The sequence below is a fragment of the Camelus dromedarius genome, chromosome 1 (assembly GCF_036321535.1).
Source record: "Camelus dromedarius isolate mCamDro1 chromosome 1, mCamDro1.pat, whole genome shotgun sequence".
NCBI classification, from domain to species: Eukaryota; Metazoa; Chordata; class Mammalia; order Artiodactyla; family Camelidae; genus Camelus; species Camelus dromedarius.
This window is the reverse complement of record NC_087436.1, coordinates 6,757,780-6,785,756: the sequence shown is the minus strand read 5'-3', so window position 1 is coordinate 6,785,756 and position 27,977 is coordinate 6,757,780. Positions and strand designations below refer to the sequence as shown.

The window sequence follows — 27,977 nt, the reverse complement described above, 5'->3', positions numbered from 1 at the left end:
GAGGCTTTTTTTGGGTATAAGAAGCATCACCCAGAGAAGGGCTAACCGCTGTGGAGCCATGTTCTCGGGTCAGTGGGGCTGCAGCGGCGGGCCTGAGGGCACACGTGAATGTGGACGCCCTGGAGGAGGAGAAAGGCTCCCTCACTCCCAGAGGCCAGAAGGAAGGAGGCGGGACTTCCTCGTCTACGCAGGTGGGGATGTGCTTGTCTGTCAGTGTGCGATGGGGGTTGAAGGAGCTTAGACTTGATGGCCTTGGTGTTCTCCAGGAAGTCTCTTTTGCGTGGTTTTTTTTTTTTTTTAATGATGGTTAAATATACATAATGTTAAAATCACTATTTTAATCTTTTTTTTTCCCTTTTTCAGTTTTATTAGGTAGAATTATTATAGCTTGACTGCACATATACATTGTATTGCATGTAAATACATATCTACAGTACACTGCTCATTTTTTTTTAGTTTACATATATGTACTGATCATTGTTTCTAAGAACAGATTAGAACTTTAGTTTTTTAAACTTACATAGTTATCAAAGGAATAAAGCCAACTACAAAATAAGACTCAACAGAATGTGGTAATCCAACCATAAAGCACAGTCAGATGTGCTTACACATATTCGAGAAACCAAAATAATAATTAGTCCATTTGTGGCCTTATTATTGTTGTTATTATTTTTTAGATTCCTCAAAGAAATGATGTCATATGGCATTTTTCTTTCTCTTTCCAGCCCACTTCACTTAGAATGACAATCTTCAGGTCCATCCATGTTGCTGCAAATGGCATTATTTTATTCTTTTTTATGGCTGAGTAGTATTCCATTGTATATATGTACCGTATCTTCTTTATCCAGTCATCTGTTGATGGACATTTGGGTTGTTTTAAGTGTGCAATTTAGTGGTCCATGAAGAGTGTCATACAAGGCTCTGTCCTATGAGGACAGATGAAAGTACTGGGAGTGAGACAGGAGCAGGTCTTAGGAAACAGGGAAGGTTTAGGGTCGCTGTTGAAGGGGGTGAACAGATACATGAAAAGATAGCTGTTTTATGAGTGAGACCACGTATTCTCATCAGCAAGATTATCCAGCCATCCCACAGGAAGGGCCCATCTCTTTCACAGAAGAGCTGGAGAGAGGATCAGAAAAGGTGAAGATCGGGCAACGGGCTAACCTGTTAGGAAAAGTAAAATTACATCTGTGCCTCAGAACACACAATGACATAAATTCCACATGGACTAAACAGTTCAGCGCTTTGAAAGTGAAATAATAAGATACGGAATAGAATATATGGAAACGTTCGTATTATGTTTTACAGCCTGAGGGTGCAGAGGTCAGACTGGAGCATGAAGCCACAGCTGGGAGTTTGTGAGGACGCTGCTCATCATATTCCAACATGGACTCATAATACGATTCTGTGCGTGTCCTCTGTCACCCCAGTTCCACTTTTAATGGCATCGTTTCTGTTCTTCAGTCCATCCAAATGATGGACAAGTGTAGCCCCAAGGAAATAAGACACAGTTCTGCCCTCAGAAAGCTTATCAAAGAGTTAGGGGAAAGAGACACCCAAAGAATTATCCAAGAGGGTTTTAGGATGCAGTGATAGAAACAGCAGGTCAACTAATAGTTATTGATGACCCATTTGTGCCTGGCACCATGCTTGGTGGTGTGTTTAGATACTTCAAGTGTAACAGCTAACAGCCATGCCTGCTACAACAGGATTATTTTAGAGGGTGCCATGGAAACGGATATCAGGGAATCTAAACTCTGGGGAGGGATCAGGGGGGCTCCACGAGGTTCCCTGAGCCTGGAGGATGGGTAGGAGACAACTTCTAGAATGGCTATATTTAGATTCCAAGATGCTGTCACTTTAGAGATGAAACCTCACACGTCCAGAAGAATCACCCTGGAGCACATTATCACATACTTGACAAAAACGTTTCATTTTGAGCCTCTACAGCAAAGCACGAAGATGGCAGTGTTTAAACAGAATGCTGAGGCTGTTTTCTGTCTCACAGCCCAAAGGCTAACTCATTAAAATTCAAAGAACTATGTGGTGGGTGGCAGAACAAATGTTTTCTTCCTTGAGCAGAACTAAGGACTTCAAGACATTTCCCCCAGAGTCTAAATGACTCTTTGCAGCTGTTCATTTAGACACGATTCAGGCATCACCTCTTCCTCTGGACCCACCACGACCCAGCCCAACCCTTTCTCTGGATTAGACACACAGCGTGATAAGGAAAAGACAGGAAGGAGATACTGGTTCCACACTTGGTTCGATTTTGAAACCATGTGCATGTCTTACCTATGAGATATGTAGCTTGTATCTTAATTCTTACTTATAAAATAAATTAAGTTAAATATAAAAAGAAAAAACCCACCACATATATACCCACTGATGGTTTAACCCTCGGAGAGGAAATATCCCCAGGGGTTTTAAAGCACAGTAATTTGAGTACAAATCTAAGAACAAAAAGACACCTGGATATTGGGCTTCCAGCCTCTCCAGTGGGGGGACGGTACATTTCCACTGCCCAGCCGCCCATCTGTGGTACTGCATTATACATCCCTAGCAAACTAATGCAGCGGTCTTACCCCCAGACCCAAGCTGCCTTAGATCAAGCCTTTGCATCCAACTAACAGTGCATAGGAATCAAGGAGACGGCAGAATGTGCTAAATGACAACGTGGAGCTGCTGTCAGAAAAATACTGTGGTGAATGTCACAAGACAAATGGAAACAAGGTTTTTATAGAAACAAAATGTGTTTCTTCAACAAACAGAAGGGGAAGGATGAGGAGGAAGATGGGGAGGTGGAGGGAAAAAGAGAGATGGAAGAGAACCTATGAATCAAAAGAAACTTGGAAGGTGTAACCCACTGCAAGGTGTGAAGCTTATTTGGATTCTGTTTCTAACAAACAGGCTGTTAAAAAAATAACATTTATGAGACAATCAGAATTTTGAATGTGGAATATTTGGTGACATTATTAAAATGTTAGGAGAAATAATGGTAGTGTGATTATGTTAAGAAATGAGTATTTAAATCTTTGAGAGTTGATGTCTTGACAGGGGGAGGATTAGTAAGTAGGAGAAAGATTAAATAAGATTGGCTAGAAATTGTTAGTGTATGAAGTTGGTAATGGGTGCTTGGGGATCTTTAAACTATTTGTTCAATTTTTATTGAAGTAGAGTCAATTTACAATGTGCCAACTTCAGGTGTACTGGTGTACAGCCTAGCGGTTCATTTATACATATATATACATTCCTTTTCATATTTTTTTCATTATAGGTCATCACAAGGTATTGAATGTAGTTCCCTGCGCTCTACAGTAGGACCTTGTTGTTTATCTCTTTTATGTACAGTAGTGTGTATTTGCAAATCCCAAACTCCTAATTTATGCCACCACCCCACCTTCCCCCCTGGTAACCACAAGTTTGTTCTCTACGTCTGTGAGTCTGTTCCTGTTTGGTGACTTATTTTATCTATTTTTGTGTCTACTGAAATTCCAAAATGACCAAAAGTGAGTCGTATCAATGTTATCTTTCGTTAATGAAGGTCAAGCCTCACCAGCTGATAGATGACCTAGTCCAAAACTGCACTGAGTCAATACTGCTGTAGTTGCTCCTGGTTGCTGCCAAGCAGCTGAAATGAACGCGGCTTCCCTTCTTCCCCTGTTGTTTTCTGACCTTGACCCAGTCAAACAAGTGACACCCAGGAGGCAGCAGCAAGGAGAGAAGCCTGCACAGCTCAAACTGTCAGGACCGCCTGGATGTCTTACAAAAAACCTCCCGTATCTCTAGCAACATCAGGAAACACATCCAGCATGCCTCACAGGCGACCCTAGACAGCCCAATATGACACACCTCCTGGGAGATTTTGGACAGCTGCCCCCGAGGCCACACGCACGGAATAGTCACTTCACATGAGTCATTTAAAATACCGAACGAAAATCAATAAGCACCTCTGTGTATTTCCACGTCGCAGACAAACTCTTGGCAACAGGAGCCTTTTGGAGCTGGTTGCTTGGTAGAGGAAGACAGCATGGTTGGTTCCCATCGCTTAGCCCGTGTGCCTGGAAGCCCAGCTGGCGCCCATAAGGGCCACCAGCCACGTGCTGTGGCAAGGACGGCCTTTTCCACATTCTGGAGCTTGGGGAAGACTCTCTGGCAAAGTCACGTGGACGTGTCCCCTTAGGGCAATGCGAGACCTCTCTTGCTCGGATTAATTCTTTACTTCAGCGTGGTGATAGGATATTTAACAAGCCTTTCAAATAAAGTGCTTGCGTTTCTTATGGAATAAAAGCAATAAATCAAACCAAAATAATCCAGTCTGAGGTCTGAAGCATATGGTGTGTGTAATTTTACAGAACTACACAAGCCTGAGATGTTCTCCTTCTTGAAAAAAAGCCCAAGAGAGTGGGCTTTTTCTACTTAAAGGGAAGAAGAAATATTCTTGCATTTGGTTATCTCTGTCGTTAAAAATAGCTTTCAAACAATGTTCTTATGCCTGGAATCGTTACACTGGCAATTTAGGGGGACTTCGTGTGTTTTCCCAAACATTTCTTTGGGAAGCAATTTCATTTTGATCGTTGAGACAGTATGTTTCATGCTATGTGAATCACACAGTCTTGTTTACAGATATAAATAATCCTAGCTCCTTTGCAAAACAGTTTGTGCCCGTAGCTACACAGACTCGTTTAATAAGTTTGTTTTTGACTTGTTAATGATGTAAAACCAATCGTAGGCATTTCTGCTGTTTTGGGAAGGAGAGAACTGCCAAACAAACAGGTGTAAAAATGTATCTTCTGCACTTCATCATGAATGATTAACATGGAAAGTTTATTGCAATCAAATAATCTCTGAGTAGCCACTGACTCGTGTCCAGGCAGAGCAGTGAACAAGCAACCGTGCACTCAGGTACTGACGTTTTGGTCCCTTCACCCTGTGTCTACCTTACACGGACTGTGCGCTTTCAGTGTGGTGTCCAGGGACCTGGGACACTGCTGAAGGCATGCTAGTGTCTGCTCAAAACACTTGGGTGCTGACTTCTTGTCTGAAGCCAGGGTCAGCATCTCTGAGGCTGCACATGGCCTCACATTGTCCTGATCACTCATTATATTTAACTTTGGACCTTTCTCGTAAACTACTTAAGCTACAGTGCAGACGTAGGACCTTGATTTTCCCACCATCCTGAAGTCTGGACATTAAACAAGCTCGGCTCATGTCTTTGAGACAAGTTCTCTACAAGCCGCTCTGGGGAGGAGTCACTAAGGAATAGCTTTTTAAATAAGTCTCTTTCTTTTTCCACTCGACAAGAATCTCCCTGGCAACAACAAACCTAGGACCAATTCCATCCACATTAAAATTTTTTTCTCTATTAAGAATTGCTAAATATAGTTATGCACTCATCTTGTTTGTCCAAATATGAAACATCAAGATAATTTCATGTTTTTAATCATCTCCATGACAGCCCTTGATTGAGGATTAAGTAAGTGTTACCCCGGAGGATTAAGACGCAACATCACCACGAGTGATTCTATAGGGCGGGGAGAGCAGGAAGGTCAGTGGGTTAGAATAAGGTCAGACTTAAGAAGAGGATGACTCACACGGACCTGTGGCACCTCTGATCTCCCCAGGTCCGCCTCTGTGCTGCGACCCTTCAAGATAAGTTCTCTTGAGAAGGCCAAGGTGATGATGCTTCGTATGACCTCTCCCGACTGTGTGCACTGGAAGAAGCCAGCTCTGGCTGTGAGTAAAAGGAGCAGCAAGGGAGGTTCTCGGAGTATTTTCTCAGGCAGCAGGTGTCTCTAAAGTCGTCCGGCACGTGCGGCTGCCTGTGTCAGGAGTAACGCCCACTGATGCAGAAGGCCAGTGCAAAAGAGGAACATGCAGTCTTCATCTTTAAAGCACTAACAGTACCCTTGGCAGATTCTGACTTTAGGTGTCCACTACCCCGTAAAGGCGGAGAGATCTTAAAAAAAAAGTGGGGGCGGTGTCTTATTTTCCTGCAAATGTTCCATAGAGAAAAACAGCAGAGGATAGTCCTGCTCTCCCAGAAAGCACAGATCCTGCCAAATGGCTTCTAAATGTGTTTCTCAGAAGTTTCCATGTGCCGTCCATCAATGGCGTTGGAGTACTTCCGGAAATGGAAAGAGCTGAAATCAATGACTGTGCAAGAAAGCAAACGTTCAGGGAACTAGCTTGCGGAGAAAACAGGTAGTCAGGCTTTTAAATCGCTGTAGAGATACGGCCTGGTCCTCTTCTTCAAAGGCTAGAAATACACAGCGTTGCAGCACGTCGCGATGCTGCAAGGAAATGCTAAAGCCCTGCAGGAAGGTCTCCCCGTCTCTCTCTGCTGAAAGTCAAGTGAAGCACCGCACCAGGGGGTACAATCAGGGTACATATTAGGCAGCCAGACTGACTCACCGGGACTTAAACAGTTAGTAGTTTGTTTCCTTAACTTTGGAATCCGCAAGTGGTAATTTTACAGCTTATTAGAGCTATTTTTACCCGACCAGTGGGAACCCAGAAGATGTCCAAACAGTAGAAAATGTTTGCTTCTGGACAAGACGGATGCCGAGTGGTCGATCCGCAGAAGAGCCAGCTACTTTGATCCATTTAAGTAAACATACTCATTCAAGCTGGTTATTTCGCCAGCAGACTGAGAGTTCCTTGGACCGTTGGGTCATGAGTCAAAGCGGCTGCCCTGAGGTCTCCGGCAGACTCAGTTCACACAAAAAAGCAGGAACCCAGGAGACCGAGCAGAGCGCCACCCCAGCAGGGCCCCTCTTCAGCTACCCGGAGTATTTTTCCTGGCACAAGTGTCACCAGGAAAGTCGTTTGTCCCATCAGTTTTAGACAGTTATGTAAGCAAGTCCCAGCCAGTCACTTCCTAACTCAGTGCTGGAGTCTATTTGATTGTCTCACCCCGTTTCTCTGCTGTCCAGCCTGCTAGGAAAATTTTGATCATCTCCCAAATAACCAACAGTTTTTAAGGAAAATTTAGACATCTTTTATTATTAAAAAAAAAACATGCTCTCAGTTTAAAAAATTCAAATGACAAAAGAGAGTGTGAATTGTGCTCAGTCTCACCTCCCTCCCAACCCTCCGTCCTGTGCGGTCACAGGCTCTCTCCCTGGAGGTAACACAGAATGTCCTTTGGTATCTTGATAGAGGCAGGCAAACTGGAGCGGAAACATGTTCTGTGTCAGGAACTGCAAGACACTGAAGACACAGGAACGGAAGACACGATTCCTTCCCACTACTCACAGGTTTACGGAGAGTAAGAGTCAATGTGGGGACACCATGTGGAACCCGTGTGACCAGGGTGTGGACAAAGGAGGGCATGACTGTGGCCCAGCATTGAGGGTCAGGTAGCCAGTCAGGAATTTTTGTGGATCACATTTTTAAGAAGAGAGCTGCATTTTTTTCCCTTTTTTTTTTTTAATTGAAGCGTAGTCAGTTTACAATGTTGTGTCAATTTCTGGTGCACAGCATCACATTTCAGTCACACATACACATACGTAGATTTGTCTTCATGTTCTTTTTCACTGTAGGTTACTGCAAGATACCGAATATAGTTCTCTGTGCTTTACAGTATGAATTTGTTGTTTGTCTATTTTATATATGTAGTTAGTATCTGCAAATCTTGAACTCCCAATTTATCTCTCCCCATACCCTTTCCCCACTGGTAACCACAAGTTTGTTTTCTACATCTGTGAGTCTGTTTCTGTTTTGTAAACAAGTTCATTTGTCTTTTTTTAGGCGCCACATATAAGTGATATCATACGGTATTTTTCTTTCTCTTTCTGGCTTACTTCACTTAATATAATGATCTCCAGATCCATTTATGTTGCTGCAAATGGCATCATTTCATTCTTTTTTATGGCTGAGTAGTATTCCATTGTATAAATATGCCACAACTTCTTTATCCAGTCATCTGTCAGTGGAATTCAGGTTGCTTCCACATCTTGGCTGCTGTAAATGGTGACAGCTGCATTTTTAAGGCTGGCTGGGAAATCAAAAGGAGAGCATGGAGGTGCAGCCAGGAAAGAAATCGTGTACACAAAGGCACAGAGGAGGGAAACTTCATGATGTGCTGAGCAGGTGACTGCTTGTCCTGCATTGCTGGTGCACAGGACATCAGTCTTGGGTGTGGCAGGACGTGGAGGAGAGGCTGGAATTGCAGGGCGGCAGCCAGGTCATGTCCTCTTTCAAATTCCAGACTAAAGGTGGCAGAGCGCTTAATTCTGTAGGCAGCAAAGCGCTGTGTTCAGATGTTTACGTAAGGAGGTGATATAAGTAAGTCTCTGTGGAATCATTAGGAAAAACTTTCTTCTTTCCAGAAGTTTCCCACAAGGGAATTATGTCTTAGAGGTTGAAATAACAAGAGAGAAATGTGCCTAATGAGCATGTATGGAGAGCTATAAAAATCTCTACATCTACAGTCTCTCAGCCGGTGTAAACTTGGGCTGGAAGGGGCTTAGATCGGTTTTTTGGTTGGCTGGTTGGTTTGTTGTTTGTTCTCCTAATTCTGGCTGGGGGACTGATGTTTCATCCCTTCCTGCTGCCTTGTCTGAGGACAGAGCCTCAGTCTCCATCATCAGCCATCCAGGGAAGAATTCAGACCCCCCACCCCAGCCCAGCCCAGAGACCTTCCTCTCCGCATTCCCATCCCAGGGAGTCCAGTAACCCACTTGACTGCGTGAGAAGGCCAGAGAGAAAGGAGGCCAAGAACATTTACCTATCATGCCCTGAGGGCCAGTTCATCTTAACCCAGAGGCAAGAGGTTGTTGTTTGTTTGTTCACTTGATTAATTAATTGGTTTTATTTCCGTGGTTACATATTTTACAGTGTGGCTGTGCTGCCCACACTTTTGATTGTCTTTCATATTATTTATCTTTAAATTGCTGTTATGTCAATGCTAGAAACATATGTTGTGATTCTTAAATTCCATCTGTGGTTCTAATCGGGGGGCATTTTTCCCCCAAGGGGATACACTGAGCAGTGCCCAGGGACAATTTTGGCTCCACAGTTGAGCTGGGTGCTGTAAACATCCTTCCATACACAGGACAGAGCACGCAACAGAAAATTATCTGGTCCAGAAAATCAATAGTATTAAGGCTGAGAAAATCTGGGTTACAGAATAAACTCATTTGTAATATTAGAAAGAAGAGCCTCTGTGTTAGAAAGAACACGTGGCTCGTCGTGTCTGTGGACAACTGTTTACTGAACGGGTGGAGCAGAGACAGGAGACCCCGAGGGCAGGAAGGCAGGTTAGGTAAGACTGCAGTAACCACAGTGACGGGAGCCTGAAGGAGGGAGACGCGGACTGCAGGGCAGTTTGGAGAAGGACTCCGTGAGGCTTGGCAACCAGCTAAACGTGGGTGGATGGAGGGGATGTCAAAGTCCAAGGCACTTCTGATCTGGCTCTTTTGGGGGCCTAGGTATATGGTTATGTCACTGACCAAAAAGGGGAATGTGGGAGGGAGAGGGTAATTTGGGGGAAGAGAGGAAGTGGGGAGGTGAGTTGAGAGGCACTGACCAGTAATAATTAATAATAATATAATATAAATGGCTAACATTCTACTGAATTTTTACTATGGGCCAGATACTGTTTTAAGTGCTTTATGAGCCTTAATTCATTTAATTCCTATAAAAAAGTAGGTATTATAATATTATCCAGATTTTACAGATGAGGTAACTGTATACATTTAGAATCAGACAGCTCTTGAGTTCAAATCTCAGCTCTACTGCTTTTTAACTGTTTGATTTTGGGTAAATTACTTGGTCAACCTAAGCCCAGATGTAAAAAGGAGGAAATGATATCTATCATGTGGCATTATTATGAAGACTAGAGAGACGTAATACGTATCAAGGAACCAGCATCGTGTCTGAAGCCTCATCTAGCTCAGTAAAGGCTAGACATTACTGTCATGATGGGTTGTAAGATTCCTGGTGCTCTGTGCAGTCAGAAGCTGAGGATTTGTGTCTAGATTTCTCGAGCTGCAAGTAAATGTTTTCAACATCAGTCTCTTGATGTTGTTTGGATGACCAGATACAAAGACTATTTCCTGGTTTGGAGATGGGTGGTGATGGACGGAGGTGAGAATCCGGGATGGAATACCAGTGGTAAAGGAGCCAAAGGAATGAAAGACTCTTCCAGAAGAAATGTAGCTGCAGTGATATGACAAAGAAGAGGAGCGGCATAAAGAAAAGAGGTCGGAAGCCCAGTGGAAAGCCGGCAGGAGGACAATGCCGGCAGTCACACGTGCTTCTGGGAAGTCACGCCAGAAAGTCTGAAGAGAGGTGATTTGATCTGGCGGAAGGTAAGGAGGCTGCTGGTGGCCAGAGTCAGAACCAGCACAGACAAAGCAGAATCCAATGGATGGAACAGGGGCAAATGAAGACGTGCAAACAAAAGGTACAGACAATTTTTCCTTCAATAGTGAGTCTCCATTTCATTTTTAAATAATTCAGCTTGGAAACTCTTTGGAAATGGTGCAGTAAGGACCTCCAAAAATATATTCCTCCATAAAAGAAATAAGAACAGTGGCAAAAATGATCAAAATCACATTGGGAATGAAGAAGCAGATGCTCCCAATAATCCACGAAGAATTTATTTAAGGAAAATGGCTGAATCTTAGAAAGAAGCATGATCTTTGTGGCATTTTCAATTTAAATTAAAATCGCTCTATTCCCACTCTCTCTTTCCAGCTTCAAAATAGCCTTGAAAAAAACCAACAGCCTCACAACCATGGTAGCTGTGAAAACTAGCAACCTACCAGTTACTGGAGGGGAAAGACAGATTTGAAGCTCCTTGAAAAGCTTCCTGCTCAGAGAGATGTTATATTTGATCTGTCTTGAGAATCCCTGGAAAAGCTCCGTTCTCAGGGCGTGTCGCTATTTGACCTGACTCTGTGTGAACGGCTCTGTTTCACAGGCACCCGTCAAAACCGATCGTCATTTAATATCACAGCTGCCTGGGGGCGCAGAACACCTGATGGGGCGAACAGGGAACTGACCAAAAATCTTAAAAGGGAAAAACCAGGAAATGAGATATCTAAGGGGGATTTCAAAAAGATCTAACATATAAAAGGCTGTGCACATGCCCAGGAGACACCTGAGAAGGTCCTGATCTCTTTGGCCCTTTGGCTGAGCTTGAGGTTCCACGCAAGCAAGAAACGAAGGCTAAGGCAGAGCCGTAACTGCCTTCCAGGGCATCGAAGGTGTGCCCAGACCCACACAAAGGCCGGGAGATGTACTGATTGGAGGCCTTTAAGGAGATTTCTTTCCAGTTATTAGCTGACCACTAAGCTAACCGAGCAGGAAATTCTGGGGACACACATGACAGACCTTGAACAATTAGTCCAGGAAAGTCACTAAACAGCACCACCACCACCACCACCACCACCGCAAACAATCCACGTGGCGACAGCAACGAGCCTGAGGGAGGAGGAGGGAATCTCATGTCCAGAATTGGCATATTTATTATTTGACAGGTCAACTTGTCAATAAAAAATTACAGAGACAGACAAAGGAACAGGAAAGGATGGCCCATACACAGGGGGAGAAAAAGCAGTCAATAGAAACTGTCTCCAAGCAGGCACAGACGCAGTTACGGGACAACAGCTTTGTCACTTTCTGCAAATAAGTTCAAAATACTAAAGGAAACTGTTTCAGCAGGCGGTCAGGCTGGGTCACAGGTCAGACTAGAACACGGGTGTGGCCAAGGTTAACAGGCAGGTAAGTGCCAGCCAGGGAAGAGACCAGGGTGTGATTCAAAGGTCACTGAGGACAGACGACAGGCATCCAGGCTCCAGTGGTACAGTGTTCCCTTACCTGGACCAGAGAGAGCCCACTGCCTCCTTGCAACGTGGTGGGCCCCCACGGCTAGTGGGTCCACTCAGCAGCTGCCCTGGGCAGTGTGGCTGCCTTCACCTCACCGTGTGCTGCAGTAGAAGGACCTCACCACTTGCCCCTTAGAGTCTGAAATACATAAATGTGGGGATGTACCCGGGGGCCAGTGACACCAGAATAGGCAGACGCACAGAGACAGAAAGTATATGAGTAGTTTCCGGAGGCTGGAGGCAGGGGAATGGGGAGTGGCTGCTACTGGGTCTCTCACAGGCTGCTCTTCAGGGTGATGAAATTACCTGTACTGACTTAGTGGTGATGGCTGCACGGTTTTGTGAATGTGATAAAAAACCATTGACTTGTTTACTTAAACATGTGGATTTATGGTATGTGGATTATAACTTAATTTTTAAATTGCTATATGGCATGATTTCTGCACTGAAGGTCCATCTGTCTAGATGTAGTGCTAGAAAATTCATTTATTCAAGCATCTGACATACACAAGTACCCTTTTAGACATCTGGGGAGGTTTCCAAGATACCTGGCTGCCTTTCTCTTCCCTTCCCCTGCAATTTACTAGAGTCAAGGGAGGCAGCCAAGCAAAGGAATTGTCACTGCAGGATGAGTCGCTGGGGAACCGCGTGGTTCAGAGCAGGGTGAGACGGGCATCTGCGGGAGGGCATCTGGGGGTGGTAGCATGCTGGATTCCAGATGGGGCGAGGGGGAAGGCACACGGTGGCGGGATGGAGGTTGCAATGGGATGCTGGTGATAGGAAGACTGATCAAATAGGTAAATACATAAAGAGAATGGGAGCCTGGTTTCCCACTGTAGGAGAAGCAGTGTTAACTGCAGCCTTCGTGCTGTACATCACATCCCTCGTACTTAATCGTTTTATAACTAGGGATTTGTACCTTCTGACCACCTTCCTCCAATTCCCTCTCCCCCTGTGCCATGCATCTGGTAACCATAAATCTGATGTCTTTTTCTATGACTTTGGTGGGTTTTGTTTTTGGCTTTTATTAGATTCCACATATAAGTGAGATCAGATAGTATTTGTCTTTCTATATCTGGCTCATTTCACTTAGCATAATACCCTCCAAGTCCATCCATGTTGTCCCAAATGGTAGGATTTCCCTGGGTTGTTTTTTTTTTTTTTTTTTTTTTTTTTGCGTGGCTGAATAATATCCCTTTGTGTATCAGCATACCACAACTTCTTTATCCAGTTATCCATCGACGGACACTTAGGCTGTTTCCACGTCTTGTCCATTGTAAACAGTGCTGGTGTGAACACGGGGGTGCAGGTACTTTTTTGAGTTAGTGTTTTGTTTCCTTTTGACATATTCTCCGCAGCGGAATTGCTAGATCATGTGGTAAGTCTATTTTTGATTTTTTTCAGGACCTTCCATACTATTTTCTACAGTGGCTGCACCGATTCATATTCCCACCAATAGTGCATGAGGGTTGCCTTTGCTCCACATCCTCAGCGACATCCTCAGTTATCTGTCGTCTTTTTGATGACAGCCATTCTAATGGGCGTAAGGTGATATTGCATTGTGTTTGACTTGCATTTCCCTGGTGATCGGTGATGTCGAGCATCTTTTCATGCGCCTGTTGGCCATTCATGTATCTTCTTTGGAAAAATGTCTATTCAGGTCCTTTGCCCATTTAAAATTGATTCGTTTATTTTGCTATTGAGTTGTATGAGTTCTTTATATATTCTGGATATTAACCTGTTACAAATACATGGTTTGCAAATACTTTTTCCCGTGACGTAAGTTGTGTTTTCCCTTTGTTGATGGTTTCTTGTGCTGTGCAGAAGCTTTTTAGTTTGACGTCGTTCTGTTTGTTTTTTTTTTCATTTTGTTGCTTATGCAGATTTCCTCTGGTTTTGATGGTTATCTTGAGGTTATGTAAAATGTCTTTGCAGGAGTTTCACACTCACATATTGGGGATAATGGGTATCATGCCAACAACGTACTTTCCGATTGTTCAGGGAAAGAAGCTTTCGTCCTGTGCTGCTTTTCTATAAGCTTGAAATTATTTCAACAAGAAAAGAATTCAAGCCTTAGGGGCCAACTTAACACAAGAGTCAGTAGTAGTAAGAATGTTACACTAAGAATGATCGCATTGTGTGTGTGTGTGTGTGTGCACGCGTGAGTTCACTGCTGTTGTGTGTTTGTAACTAACAGACCGTTATGACAACCCCATTTCATGCTCCAAACCTTTCTGGAGCCAAAACTTCTGCCCCTTGGTTTACCTCTTTTGACTTTTGTGCCTCATTTGTGAGCTCCACACAGTGCGTGTAAATCTCCACAGCTGACGTGGCTGTTTTCTCTATAAGATCTTTAAAATCTTTGAATTACAACGAACGTTTAACTTTGCATGGCTCCTGGTGCTGCAAGATTCAGGGCCGTAGGGTGGTCTGACTTTCAAATAGAAGTTGTAAGCTGTTTTAGGACTTAAATGAAGACTAGCTACATGCAAGGATTCTTCTTTTCTAATCCATTCAGCACCGTTACTTCCATAATATACTATTTTTAAGAAAACGTGGCACATTTGGATGAAATGGCTTTCTTATGCATCATTCGTCTGTAAACTGTCAACAGTGCCTGTTCCATACATTCTAACTAGAAACTGTCTTTCCTTTACATTGCCTTGAAGCGATTCTGGGCTATTACCACATCCTGTAAGCAAGAAATCTCAGACACAGCGGGGGAAGGGGAACAGGAGGGCTGGTCTGCAAACTTAAACTAAGTCAGCTCTGGTCTCCTCCCCGCCCCCAACTCCATCCTGCACAGATTAGCTGAGTGTCAGCGGGGTGTCAGGCAGGGTAATGGCCCAGGCATGTGCTGGCTTCTTTAAGGGGCCCTGAGTCGGGAGGGAGAGAGCCCATGGCACTAGAAATTTAAGTCTATTCTAACAGTTTGCACCAGGGAAATCAAATACACCTGCTATTGGAGGAGGAAAAGTTGCTTGGGGACAGGAATAAGGAAGGCCTTCCCGGAAAGGGCAGCGCGTCCAGCCAGGCTGCATTTGTCAGGGAAGGAGGGACAAGGAAACGTGGAGCCTGTGGCTGGGGGTCTGGAGGCAGGCTTCCCCGGAGCTGGTGGGGGGACTAGGGGAGCAGGGTGAGCACAGGCCCGGCTGGAGAGGGCCTGGGAGGCCCCGAGGGCAGAGCATGGAAACCAGAAACTGACAGAAACTAACACACCCTTTCGTGCCGCACAGAGGAGCTCGGTCTCCGTCCTGCAGGTCACTCGGTGCCCGTGGTGGGTTTGCTGGAGGGTGACACGGGGCTCTGTGGTTGGGAAGAGGGAAGAAGGGGCTATCAGACCCCGAGGGGCTGGAATTGTTGGCTCCCCATCCACTCCACCCTCCGCTCCAGCACTGCGGCCTCCTGCCCACCAGTCCTCACAAAACAGCCGGCCTGCACGTCCTGCCACTCACCCGGCTTTACTTCTCTCCATGCTCTCCAGTATGTGACTGACTTACCTGGTGATGGTCTGCTCCACATGGGTATCTAACCTCTGTGCTAACAGGGTCCCTGTCCTGCTCCTGCGGCCCCCAGACCCCCAGCACTTCTGCTGTGTGCCGTGCTCTGGATGGAGTGAGGGGCCGTGCAGGCCTGCCAGGAATCTGAACCCAAAGAACCGGGGAGGCCAGGACACTCAGAGTTCAGGAAGGGACTCTGTAGTGGCCGAGAGGCTCTGAGCTCCAGCTGGAAGGGTCTGGGGGTGAGAAGCCCCAAGAGCTCTCTCGGGCGACAACAGCCTTCCAAATGAGACAGCACATCCTTATACCATGATCTCGTTGTCTTTTCCCCAGACCTGGCCCTTTTCAGTGGGAAAGCAGACCTCAGGTAATATTCTAATTTAGGGGTGTTGGAACCAGGACAGTGATTTCTCTAGGGAAAGAGTCTGAAGCTGAGATCTTTCCTCCTGCACACTGTCCAAAGCCAGAGCCTATGATAGTGAGGCTGGTGTGTCCTTGGACCCCCCTGAGATCTCAGACCCGGCGGGCCTGTCCTGCAGGAGAACCTGTGGGTCCACGAGGTCTCAGCCCCAATGTGCCGCCTCCAAATTCCCAGCCCCTTGCGTGCTGGTATCTGAAGGCCGTGCGGAGCAGCCGTGGCCCAGAGGCAACTTCATCAACAAGCTTCCTAGATGAGTGTCCAGCTGGGCAGGTAGTTCTCTGCATCTCCAGCAGCTGGATGTCTAGGGACGTGGAGGGGCGGAATCCGCAAGCTTCTCAGATCCCTGGCTGCGGGCTCAGGTCCCTAGCTTTGCCAAGCTAGACATCACCTGGAATTGCAACAGAAGCAGACAGATCTCAACTGTCTGAAAACTGGTGGCCTTACTTCTAATGTCTTTCTGATTTGAGAACCAACCAACTTGCTCCTATTTCAGGCAACCAAGCCCTTCGGTCATGGATGCGCAGGGGTGCTACAGCCGGGGCTCCATTGCCTGGCACATGGGTGACTATGAGGACGCCAATCAGAGAAACTCCCGGCGGGCCACCCTCGTGAAGCAGAGCAAGGCGGCACTGCCCAGGACTTCCAGACCACCCACGCTGCCGAAGCTGCCCCAGAGGGAGGAGGTAGGGTCACTTGCTTGTCTGGATCTTCGTAGAAAACGTCAGGCTGTTTCAACGTGAGAATTCAATAATGCTATTTAATATTAATGCTACGAATAATCAGTCTTACATCTCCTTTTAACCTATCAAAACGTTTTGTAAGCCATGTTGGATTTCCGCAGTGACGTCCGCACAGCGGGCAGGTGGGTATCATCGCCACACTGTAGATAAAGAAAACAGGAGGTGTGGGGCTCACCCCTTAGAACTGCTTGTTTATCATGTGGTTTAACCTGGAGAGAATGGCCAATTTCTTGGTTTCCAAAACCTGAGAGCGGTCTCAGGCAGAGGGATGGAGGTACCTACAACCCTTCTTAAAACCTCTCAGACTGGTTAGCAGAGTAAGAATATACCAGTTCCAATTCAAGGGTTTTTCCCTCCCCATCGCTCTCCGTGGAATCTTGAACGAGTTGCGTAATTTCCTGATACGGGTTTTTGTATTGGGAAAACGGGGGTGTTAGTATCTGTCCTGAACATTCTGTAGCTGTCGTGAGAGCCAAGGAAAGAGTGTGTAAGCATGTATTCAAATGAACAGCTGTTTCCTGGGGTCCTGCTGCATAATCCCACAGCCGGGTCCGCTTTGCGGTCCTCTGGCATTTCAGGGTGGAGGGTGACAGCAGCCTTCCATGATGACATGGCGAAGAGACCAGACAGGATGCATCTGGAGACACCTGCTCCCTACGTGGAGGGGGTCTCCTGGCTCCACTGGAGAACCGTGCTACCTCCCCAGAATATTGCTTATCATCTCTCTCCAGGGATCTGATGCGTCAGCAGTTGTCCATCTAACAATTAATTATGTATGTATATGAAATCCTGTGAGGCAGCCTTAGAAGCCCTCCTTGGTGGGTGCTGCCCCCAGGATGCTCTGTACTGAAGAAGGGAGCGGCTCGGCTGCGAGCGTGCCTACGTGGTCTGCATTTTGAGCTGGGTCCAGATGAGACTGCTGCAGCATGCAGGAGGAGGCTTGGATTAGCTCTTTCCCACCACTGAACTAATTTTGTGTAGGATTAGAGCAATCGTGGATTAAATGATCCCAAATGCCTCCTGTCACTTGCTGAATCCAACTGAGATGTTTTTGCATGTTAAAAAAAATCTGTGAAAAGACTTACTTAGAAATGATTTCAAACTTTTGGGAAGGTTATTTAGACATCAGCCTAGGGGGAGGATGGATTAGAAGCATTGCTGTGAGGCGTGAGTGTGGAGGGGCGAGTTTGGAGGGCATTTTGGTAACTGTTGAGAGACAAGGAGGGACTGAAAGAAGGCAAAGAGAAAGGGGAACAGCGGATGCATCTGGGATGCAGAGAGTAAGCTGGGCACTCTGGGTACTGACTGGATGTGGGGGAGACCTCAGCTGCACAGAAGGAGGAAGGGGAGACAGTGGACCACAGACCTTATGAGATGCGGGTGGGGCAAGGGTAGGAGGCAAAGAAGTGAATGACAAGTAAACCTCTCTAGAAAGAGCTGAGTTGTCAAGGAAGGAGAAACTGGGGATAAAGAATGGGGAGGGGGACAGAGGAGAAAGTCGGGAGACTGAGAACTTGCAGGTGATGGCCGGAGGTCCCCGACAGCCGAGGGCGATGCCCAGCTGTGGGAACTCGCACCCGGCTGCAGGGGTTAATGCCTACAGGTAGGCTTTCCTCTCCCACGGTGCACGAAGAAGTGGGACCTCCTCCTCTGCCATCCCACAGGGTGGTTCTCACTTAAGACTTCCCCTGCTCTCCAGCACCCCCTTGGCTACACATACTCAGAGATCATGTGACTTGGATATGTCAGCCCTTAAGGGGTGACGCTGAGGTCCTTACTGTTCACTGCATTAGAGATCTCACTTCAAAGTCCACTTCCTATCATGGGTGTGGCGGTATTCCACTACCCGTCTCCATTTTGGGGGCATCATATATAGAACTGGACCGACCCCTCAAGTACCGGTGCTAGTCAGGGTTCTCCAGAGACACAGAACCAGTGGGATGGATGGATGGATGGATACAGGGATGGAAGGATACATGGATGGATGGATACATGGATGGATGGATGGATGGATACATGGATGGATGGGTGGATGGATGGATACATGGATGGGTGGATGGATGGATACAGGGATGGAAGGATACATGGATGGATGGATGGATGGATGGATACATGGATGGATGGATGGATGGATACATGGATGGATGGGTGGATGGATGGATACATGGATGGGTGGATGGATGGATACAGGGATGGAAGGATACATGGATGGATGGATGGATGGATGGATACATGGATGGATGGATGGATGGATACATGGATGGATGGGTGGATGGATGGATACATGGATGGGTGGATGGATGGATATATGGATGGATGGATGGATACATGGATGGATGGATGGATGGATGGATGGATGGATGGATAGACACATGGATGGATGGATGGATACATGGATACATGGATGGATGGATGGGTAGATAGATTGATAGATTATAAGTAGACGATAGACAGGTGCTACATGGATAGGTAGTTAGGTAGGTAGTTAGGTAGGAAGGTAGGTAGGTAGGTAGCTTTCTTTTAAGGAACTGGTTCATGAGACTGTGGAGGCTGGCAAATCCCAAACCTGCACAGTGGGCTGGAGACTCCAGAAGGCCATGAAGGCAGCCTGGAGGCAGAATTTCTTCCCTTGGTGGGGGATGTCAGTCTATTTTCTCTTAAGTCCTTCATCTGATTGGACGAGGCCCTCTCACACCATGGAGGATAATCTGCTCTACTCAAAGTAATCTAAACCTCTAAATGTTAATCTCACCTAAAAAAAATACCTTCACAGCAACATCCACACTGGTATTTGACCAAATATCTGGGTACCATGGCCTGAGCAAGATGAGACGCCTAAGATGAACTATTAAAAGTACCCGTCTACAACATTTGTAAAATGATTATAAATCAATAAAAAATGTTAAAAAAAAAAAAGTACCCATCTCGTCCAGGTATGAGGATTAAATGAGGTCACCTGTAGCAAGCACCTGACAGACCCAGAAAGCTATGTGGTTGGTGTGTATGTACAGGTCTAAGTTGTTGTCAAGGACGTGATTTTAAAGGGGACATGGAAAACACTGGAGATTTCCATTTAATCCAGAAAGGATTTTGCAATATCTAATATTACTTCTTCCTGTAGTCTTAACATAATTCAATATGGTATGATGTTGCTACAAAAGTTATACTTGATAGCATATTTTTCCTGAGGCCACGGGGATCAATGATCTCATCCCTTTCATAGAAAATATTCTCTAATGCCCTTGATTTTCCTAAAATAAAATTCAAAAATAAAATAAACTACTCACACACTTAATTATAACAAACCAATATAGTGCCCAGCTATACTATCTTAAAACTCACAGGAATATATATTTTAATACCTGGACACTGGGGCACTGGTAGATTAGAACAGAAACTATGATGAGGGTAAGGAGACGCTTGCTTCCTTCCGCTTGGGTCTCCAGGAGGCAACAGAGATGAGCGAACGCAGATACAGGTAGACAACTGATGACTCACACTACATGGGTACCACAGCGATTGGGCACACGGTTTTCCAAATTATGTCAATTCCTGTTAAAATCCACACCTTACCAAGTAAAATCTTGCCTCAGTGTGTACAACAGTGGCGTCCCTGGAAAATTCAGCCTCTGTTCAAATCATGAGAGAAATACGTTGTGTTTCCCTATAGAGCAGAATTAAATTCTGAGCTTAGATCATTATAAATGGGTCTTTCAGCCACACGAATGTCAGCAGGATATTAGAAGTCACACAGGAGGCAGGACAGCTCCTCGTTCCGTGGGGTGTCCCACACGTTCCAAGATGTCTCTCCCCTCCCTCAGCCCCCACCACTCCCTGCCAGCAGCCTTTACCCATCACTACACAACCAGAAATGTCCAACACTTCCAGGACATCCCTGCTGAAAACCTCTGATCTACACAGTGAACTTGTTTCAGCATGAGTGACTGGAAATGAGAACTTCAGTCCAATTAAATGCAACAAACAAATCATGTGCAGTACCAGGAAAACGTTCAAGATAAATTCAAAAGGTTTATTGCACCAAATGCCACAGAAAAATGGATCAAAATAATCTGTGAACAAGTTTTAAGAAAAGATTTCCATACATTGACATTGATCACTATTTAACTGATCAAAAACAGAAAGTCTTACCAATTTGTCTTAACAGAGCTTCAATAACAACAAATCAACCCTATAATCTTCTCCTTTTTTAAACACCACTTAAATTTAAGCATACTGCAATCTGGGATGGTTCACCGAATTTTGACATTTAAAAATGCACATTCAGAGGGGGCAGCTTGATTTAGGCAAATATGATATTAAAACGTCCCCACCCCCAAAGCACAACAGAAAACAAATGGTTCACATTTACCGAGAAGTTGAAGACTTTTTCAATTTCATGGTGAAAGTATGCGTGAACAAAATACTTGCAAAAGTACGTACGCATCAGTGGAAAAAGCCGGATGTTTAAAAGAACGGTGGGGTCACTTTTTATTCCTTATTGTTATGTACACCCAAGTCTAGTGTGGAACTTAAAAAGCTACGGATTAAGTTTTATAAAATCTCAGGACCTCACAAGAGGGCGCTCACAGCGGCTTAGTATCATCGAGCGGCCGGGATTGTCCTCCCTCCAAAAAAGTCCACTCTGAAAAGGATGGTTAAGTTAAAGTTTTGACGTGTAAACAGCAGTTCCGTGGGATGTGAAAAGTTGATAGTTGCTTTCAGTAAAAAACAGCACGCTTCAGGAAAAAAATGGATTGAAGCCTGTACAAAAAGCTATTTAACACTGATAAAAAATAAAACCCTTTGGAATTCTGCACAAGTACGGAAGCGACACTCTACCTTTTCCTCGTCCTGTTGAGACGCACACAATCATCTCGACGCTGGCATCACTCGTGGACCGCGCACGAGCCGACTGCGATGCCCGGAGGGACGTCGTCCCACTGGCGCGGACACGCCTGCTCGCTGGCGTCCGGACAAGCAGGGCGCTACGAAGGTACGCTCGCCAGGTAAGACCTCGGCGCGGGGGAGCCCGGAAGGTGGGGTCCTGTCAACTGAGGTAGTTTGCTCTGTGTTCATGTGTATTTTTAACTTTTTCTTTTTCTCTCGAGGTGGGCACGGGAGAGGGCAGGGTCCCTTCTTGCCTCCTGGGCTGAGGCGGATGAAGCCGCCGGGTGCTGCGCGGTGCTGAGGATGCATCTTACGGTGCCACGAGACTCTCCCCTCCGCTTCTGGGCGAACACGCGGGGCTGCTTAGATAAGGAGGCTTACACGGAGCAGGGACCATCTTGGCCTGTGTTTGTAGGGCAGCGGCTAACGGGGATACATGCTGCCTGGAGCCCTGAGCATCCCTGAGGCCGCCTCCACCCTGGGGACCCCTCCCCACAAAGCCTCCCCACAGGACGTTCTCCCCGGGGGTCTGGGGACAGTAGACTGAGGCAAACCCAGTCTCCTCAGGCTTTGAGGGGTTTCTAGGTGAAGTGTGGAACCAGCCATCTAGAGCTCAGTTTCCCCCGGCCTGGGTCCAACTTGCAACAGGCCGCTCCCCTCCACAAGGACAGAGCCAGTTCTGTATCTGTTATTTCCTAGGAACCCCTAGGAGGTGGAGGCGGAGGGGCGCCCAGAATGTGTAAACAAGGAAGGGGACTGGAGATGCGGAAGCTTGGAGCCGTGCAGCCGGGAGGTGGCTCGCCGTTTATCACAAGGATGCACACGTAACAAACGGCAGGATGAGCGCAGCATCGGGGGAGGTCCACTCCATCTGTGGACGTGACAACGGCAACCCTGTCACGGAACCAGGGACTCAAAACACCAATCTCAGACGTCAGGCGAAAAGAAACAAACAAAAAACATAAAGAATGGACAACGTCAAGTTTATGAGAGAAAAGACAGAAAATGTAAATTAAAGATCTTAAGAGCCTTAACGGACCCACCTCCACTTCACGTGGTAAAGAGAGGGGAGGGCAGCAGGCCTGACCCATTCCAAAGAACTATTCCTAAGGAAGAACACACCTGTTTTTCCTCCCTTGGTTCTGCTGCGATGCTCTGTCAAACAAGTAACTCGCATTTGTAACAGAATTAAGACACAGACTTCTGTGACTTGGTGTTTGGGATCAGGATTTCATTGGACAGAAAATCTGAAGTCGTTTCGTATTGTGAGGTGTGGGGGTGACATGGAAAGGACTGGAATCGATTCGTACGACAGTGAAGGAAATGGGAGCCTGGTTCGAGCGAGCGGTCCTCGCGAGCTGCAGGGCGCGGGCAGTGTCTGCCGGGCTCGGCTCACTCCTGCCTGTTACCAGGCCATTCCTCGAGAAGTCGTTCCTTTACCCTGGACATCAGCACATCATCTGTTTCACCATCAGTCAACTAAAGTTCTTTTCTATCGACAGAAAATTAAGGTTTTGTTTTGTTTTGTTTTGTTTTTTAAAGCAAATTGTGTGAATGCATGGACGATTCTTCATTTTGGCGGATGAGTGAATTTCTGGAAAGGTGTTTTAAAAAGGGCGTGGGGGTTGGAAGGCACGGAGATGATAATGTAAAAATTTAGCTCATGTGTGGATTGTTCACAAACGCTCAAACTAGTCCCTTCCGTGAGTCACCCGGAACCGTGACAGGTGCCGTGTCCGCCCAGGACAGCGGTACCTGGTAAAGTTCGACGGTCATTCGTCCTCACTCTTCCGGGAAGAAGGCGGCTTCGGCTGGAAGAACCGAGCAACGGAGACACTCCTGAGCTTGTGGAAACGGCTTTGGTAAACGGCCTCTGAAAAGGCTGCGGCAAGCTCTGAAGCATTAAGGTGAACGCCGTGGGGCGGGCCCGAGCGCGTGCGGCGCGGACCACGTCTGGATGGGGTGAAGCGGCTACATGAGTCTTGGGTTTATTGCACCAACAATGCGTCCCTAACCTGCCCACGCCAGCATCGCAAACGAGGTAAACTCGGGGAAGACGAGGGAGCAGCGGGTCCCCGGAGCTCTGGTCCCCACGGCCAGTTCCCACTCGGCCCTCGGCATTGGCACCCAGGGACCCTTCTCAGAACAGCAGGACAGGCTTCCTCCGCCTGGAGAGCCCACGCTGAAGCTCTGAGCCGTCTCCCCCTGGAATGGTCCGCGCTGGGAGGTGGTCACTGCTCCGCCCGCACACGCCGTCGGGACCCGCAGCTCCGCGTCCGCGTCCACGCAGGGCCCCGCCTCCTCCTGCACGAGAATCCCGGGAACCGGAGGCCCGACGTGCTCGGAAAAACACGCACGAACCATGTCACCCGGCCCAGCATCCCCTGGAGAGCCACATGGCACGGCGGTGGCCTCGGCGACACGGAGGGCTGACCCTCCTCCGGTGGAGAGCCTGACTCCTCCTTCGCGGGAAGACTCGGCCTGAGCGCCAGCTCATAAGAGTATCTGAGCCACGTAGGGGGAGTGGGTGCTGGCGACGGCCGTCAGCAGGGGCAGGTCGTTGGACTCGATGCTGCGGAGAGAGGAGACAGAGTACGCAAGGTGCAGGGCTCACCAGGGAGGCCCGCTGCCCGGCACCCAGCCTGCCCCGCCACCGAGCAGGATCCCGCCGCCCCGCACGGCGAATGCACGCGATACCTTGTAATAACCTACGATGGAAAGGAATCTGAAAAAGCACGAGTGTATGTTTGACCGAACCACTCCCCTGTACACCTGAAACCTGCAAGTTACCTGCAGAAGCCAATGCCCCAAAAGGGGAGGGGACTTAAGTGTGGTACGTAAGGAAAACAAACGTGTGACAGGAAACGCTGGGCGCCAAACAGCACAGTCGGTCACAGCCTGGGTGTGATGGATGGAAACTCGGACAACAACGCAGACGCCTGAGTCTTGGGGTCACACTTGGATGAGTGGACGTAATAGACAATTTCAGGGCTGAAAATGCGTTCCTGCCCCAAAGTGCAGGGATGGTCACCAGAGGTTGGGGGGACACTTCCCCATGTGCCCAGTGTCTGTGTCTTTTTCTTACTTCTCTCTGAGATTAAACCAAAGCCAGAACTTCTCCCAGAGAAGTCAGGGCAGAGACTCCCGCGCAGGTGACACACGACTAGTAACAAGCACGTCCCCTCTTCTGCTGGGCGCACAGACAGGGAGGAGGGTGCAGTCACCCCTAGGACACGCGGGCAGGCCCCCAAGTCCCGGAGAACGGCCCTTCCTCCTTCCTCCAGCAAGACAGGCAGACACAGCTGCTGGAGTGACAGCTGGTGATTTCCCGTCCTTCTGAAGTGACCAGACACGGGCAGGTGGAGGGGACTTCACTTTCCACTTTCAAGGAGAAAACCACCCAAGGGGAAGACGAAGGAAGCACCGCTAGCTTAAAGGTCTGCATTTGTCCCCGGGTGGGTGTGAAACTCATTGGGGAGCCGCACGCGCTTGGGGGGGTCTGCGGGTTCAGGGCGGCCGCGGCTGGCTGGGTCGGGGGAACAGCGCCAGGACAGCCCCGTCGCGGGGAGAAGCGGTGCCATTTCACAGAACTCACCCCAGGACGACGCTCAGTTCTTTGACGTGGACTCGCGTGTGCCCGCGGAGGTACTCGGACAGCATCTTACTCTTCAGGTACACCTCCTGCAGCCGGTCCTCCAGGTGCATGACGCACTGCGGAGCCAAGCGCGGCCACGGTGAGGGCGCGCGCCCGGGTCCCCGCTGGCGCTCTAGGAGCAACTCCCTTAATCCGCCTCTAAGCCCACGACGCTGTCTCAGCTCTTCAACATACACTTAAACAATCACAAGCCCCCTCAAACCCCACCACTAGGAAAGATAATACGAAGAGGTTTGTGTCAAACAATAATGTTTAAGTTTTCCAATGACTTAAGATCTCCATAGAACCAGAAATCGACACATTGTAAACTGACTGTAATTCAATAAAAATGTGTATATATATATAAAAAGCTGATGAAGACCTTCATATGTATCCTCTAATCTTTTTTTAAAAAAAAGTATGTTTTTCACATAGTCGAAATCATTCTGTAAGTACAATTATTTCCTGTTTTCACAAACTTTAGAATAATCCTCTCCCCATGTTATTAAAAATTCTTCAATGTAATTTTGATGACTAGATAATTTTTCAGAAGGTGAATTCACCATGACTTACTTACCCATATAGCCATCTGCATTTTTGTTATTGTACCTAATTTTGTAAAAAGTATCTTTGTTACTGTTTTCCCCCCTATATCTCAGACTATTTTGGTGTAAGACATCCCCAGAATGACTGGAACAAGGTTATTTTGAACTCTTTTTTTTTTTTTTCTCTCAAGAATGTACTTTAAGTAGGTCTTTGATGACAGTAAAGAAAGGTCAGTTATTTCCAGGACGTCTCTACGCTTGGAATTGTGTCCAGCTTCATTTTTTAGTGAGCAGCCACCATCTGTGTCTTGCACCAGAGGCAAATGCTTTTGGGTTTGGCAGGCAGAGCTATCCAGGCACCTGATGGCTCCGGGACGGCTAACTCCATCAGACGTGATTTTCTTGTAGATCATTATGCCTGCTGTTTTCAAGGTAAAAAGATTAACAGATGCATTTAAAAATGTTGATCTTGACCATCTGGGCGGATCAGTGATGGAAAAAGCATCCCATGAGAGATGCCATCTTTTCCGTTTCTCACTGGCTTAAATTCTTCAATGTGCCGTGCAGGGTGGCTGGAGCACAACCGGTGAGCAAGTGAGAGTAATAATCAAAGCAAGGAGGGCCGCAGCCATTCTCACAGACACGTCCCCCCAGGTAAACCAAGTCCAGTGCTGAAAGGTGTCCTGTTACGTTTCAGTTCCTAACGGAGCAAATGCAAAGGTTTACTAAGTGTTACAAAATACGAAAGAGAACATTCACATTATGCTGAGTCCTTTATGTCTTAAAATAGCTCGTTCACGGTGTTTTCGTGGTCCCCCGGAAAACTGGGTGTTGCCACGTGGAAATGAAGACAACACCGGGTTACACAGAGTGGACACGGAACTTGAACTCAAAGCACTTTGTAAAAGCCTGATTATGAAACAGAACTGTTTGGGGATCCCCCTTCCCTTTCTGAGATGGATTTCTTCAATTCTGAGATGGATTTCTTCAATTTTAACTTCTGAAATTTTAAATAGCGACTTTCTCTTCTCATACTGAGGGAACTAACAGGCATTTAGTCAAGTGTTTCATTCAAGTGATTTTTACGAAGAATTTTAAACTGTGGGTTAAATTTCCTTTGATGGTGATGTTGTCAGGTTAAGTCGGTCACTCTTAACTTAAACGTAACTTCCACCCAAATGGAGGAGGAAGAATTAGCTATGGGAACTGATCACTGGGATAACTAAGATGTCAAATCTAACAAGAGATATGTCATAGACTACAACATAAAAGTTTTTGTAAATACTTGTAACAGTAAAAATTTGTAAAATCAAATCTCTTGCTCCTCTCTTATAGAAAAGATTTCAGCCTCCAAGTCGGCAGGAAGCAACTTGCTACTACAAAGGAAAGCTGTCTACAAATGTAGAACAAAGTATGAGGCTGTAAGACCCACAGGAGCCTCCTGCGTCCCTCACCCCCGCTGCTCAGGCCCAAATAAATGTTCCCGTGAAGCGGTGGTGTCGGTCTTCAGAGCCACGAATATTGCTTGAGAGAACCAATGGTTTCCAACAGTGGCACCAACGGTAATGTTTCTTGAGAGCTTAAAACATCTGTAACAATTACTGCAAGGGCTTCCCTGAACCACCTGACTTCATTTTCGTCACCACACGAGACGGGTTCTGTCGCTCCCCCAGCTTCAGCTCTGACAAGGCACACGGTTAGGAGGCAGTGGGGCTGGGCCACGAGGCCGGGCCACTGGCCCTGAAAGGACTGGCCACGAGTGTCCACTGGCGGTTAAGGCACCTCTCATGGGCAGTGTTTTCAGAGGAGTCTCAAAACACGCTTGTCGAACAGGCACCGTCTTTACTTTACAGATGACAAGGCTGAGGTTCTGAGATCTCAAGGTCGCCCGCCAACGAGGCAGTGGCAGAGCCTGGACGTTACCCCAGTTACGTCCAGCGGTGTCCCTGTGATGTCGCACTGCCACCTCCGAAGACAGCCGGACGGTGTCTCAGGGCTCCTTCTTCCAGGACAGAGAAGCCCTGACTTCCTGCAGAATGTGGTGTGATTGGAGGTTCGGTCACAGGAGCTCATGAAAATCACTGCTCCGTAAGTGGCGGGTGCAGGTAGCTAATGTTCCGCTTCCTACTCCGTGGGCGATAGCGCTGCATCTTTTGTGGCGGCCGGAAGGGAAGTGACGGCTGTGTGGTTTGGGGCAGAAGCGCAGAGAGCAGCATTGAGCAGAGGGAGGGCGGGCGGACGGGGATGCTCGCTCACCCACCTGCATCTGCTCCAGCCCGCGGGCTCTCCCAGGGCGCGCGCCCTTCAGCTGCTTCCTGCTTTGGAAACCTCCCTCCCTCCCTCTCTAAGTACATTTTCCCTCAGTCTCTGCACACACACGCACTCATGGATTTCTTTTGCATATTATTCCAGC

At 47.1% G+C, this 27,977-nt stretch overlaps 2 protein-coding genes across 7 annotated transcripts in view; one reads left to right on the top strand and one right to left on the bottom strand.

Annotated features, from left to right (window-relative positions):
- The window catches only part of SPMIP2 (sperm microtubule inner protein 2), a 47,510-nt gene extending 24,259 nt beyond the window's left edge, over positions 1-23,251 (top strand). The window contains exons 3-5 of the mRNA XM_031439746.2: positions 16,252-16,441; positions 21,358-21,491; positions 23,113-23,251. Coding sequence (XP_031295606.1) covers positions 16,252-16,441; positions 21,358-21,491; positions 23,113-23,251 — 463 coding nt within the window. The remainder of the gene's footprint in view (positions 1-16,251; positions 16,442-21,357; positions 21,492-23,112) is intronic.
- The window catches only part of FNIP2 (folliculin interacting protein 2), a 103,893-nt gene continuing 98,263 nt past the window's right edge, over positions 22,348-27,977 (bottom strand). For 5 of the 6 annotated variants that reach the window (XM_064487034.1, XM_064487126.1, XM_064486958.1 and 2 more), the window contains 2 exons: positions 24,981-25,096; positions 22,348-23,957 (listed from right to left, as the gene is read on the bottom strand). In XM_064487034.1, coding sequence (XP_064343104.1) covers positions 23,879-23,957; positions 24,981-25,096 — 195 coding nt within the window. In that variant the 3' untranslated portion in view covers positions 22,348-23,878. The other variant, XM_064487112.1, reaches the window with a different exon arrangement.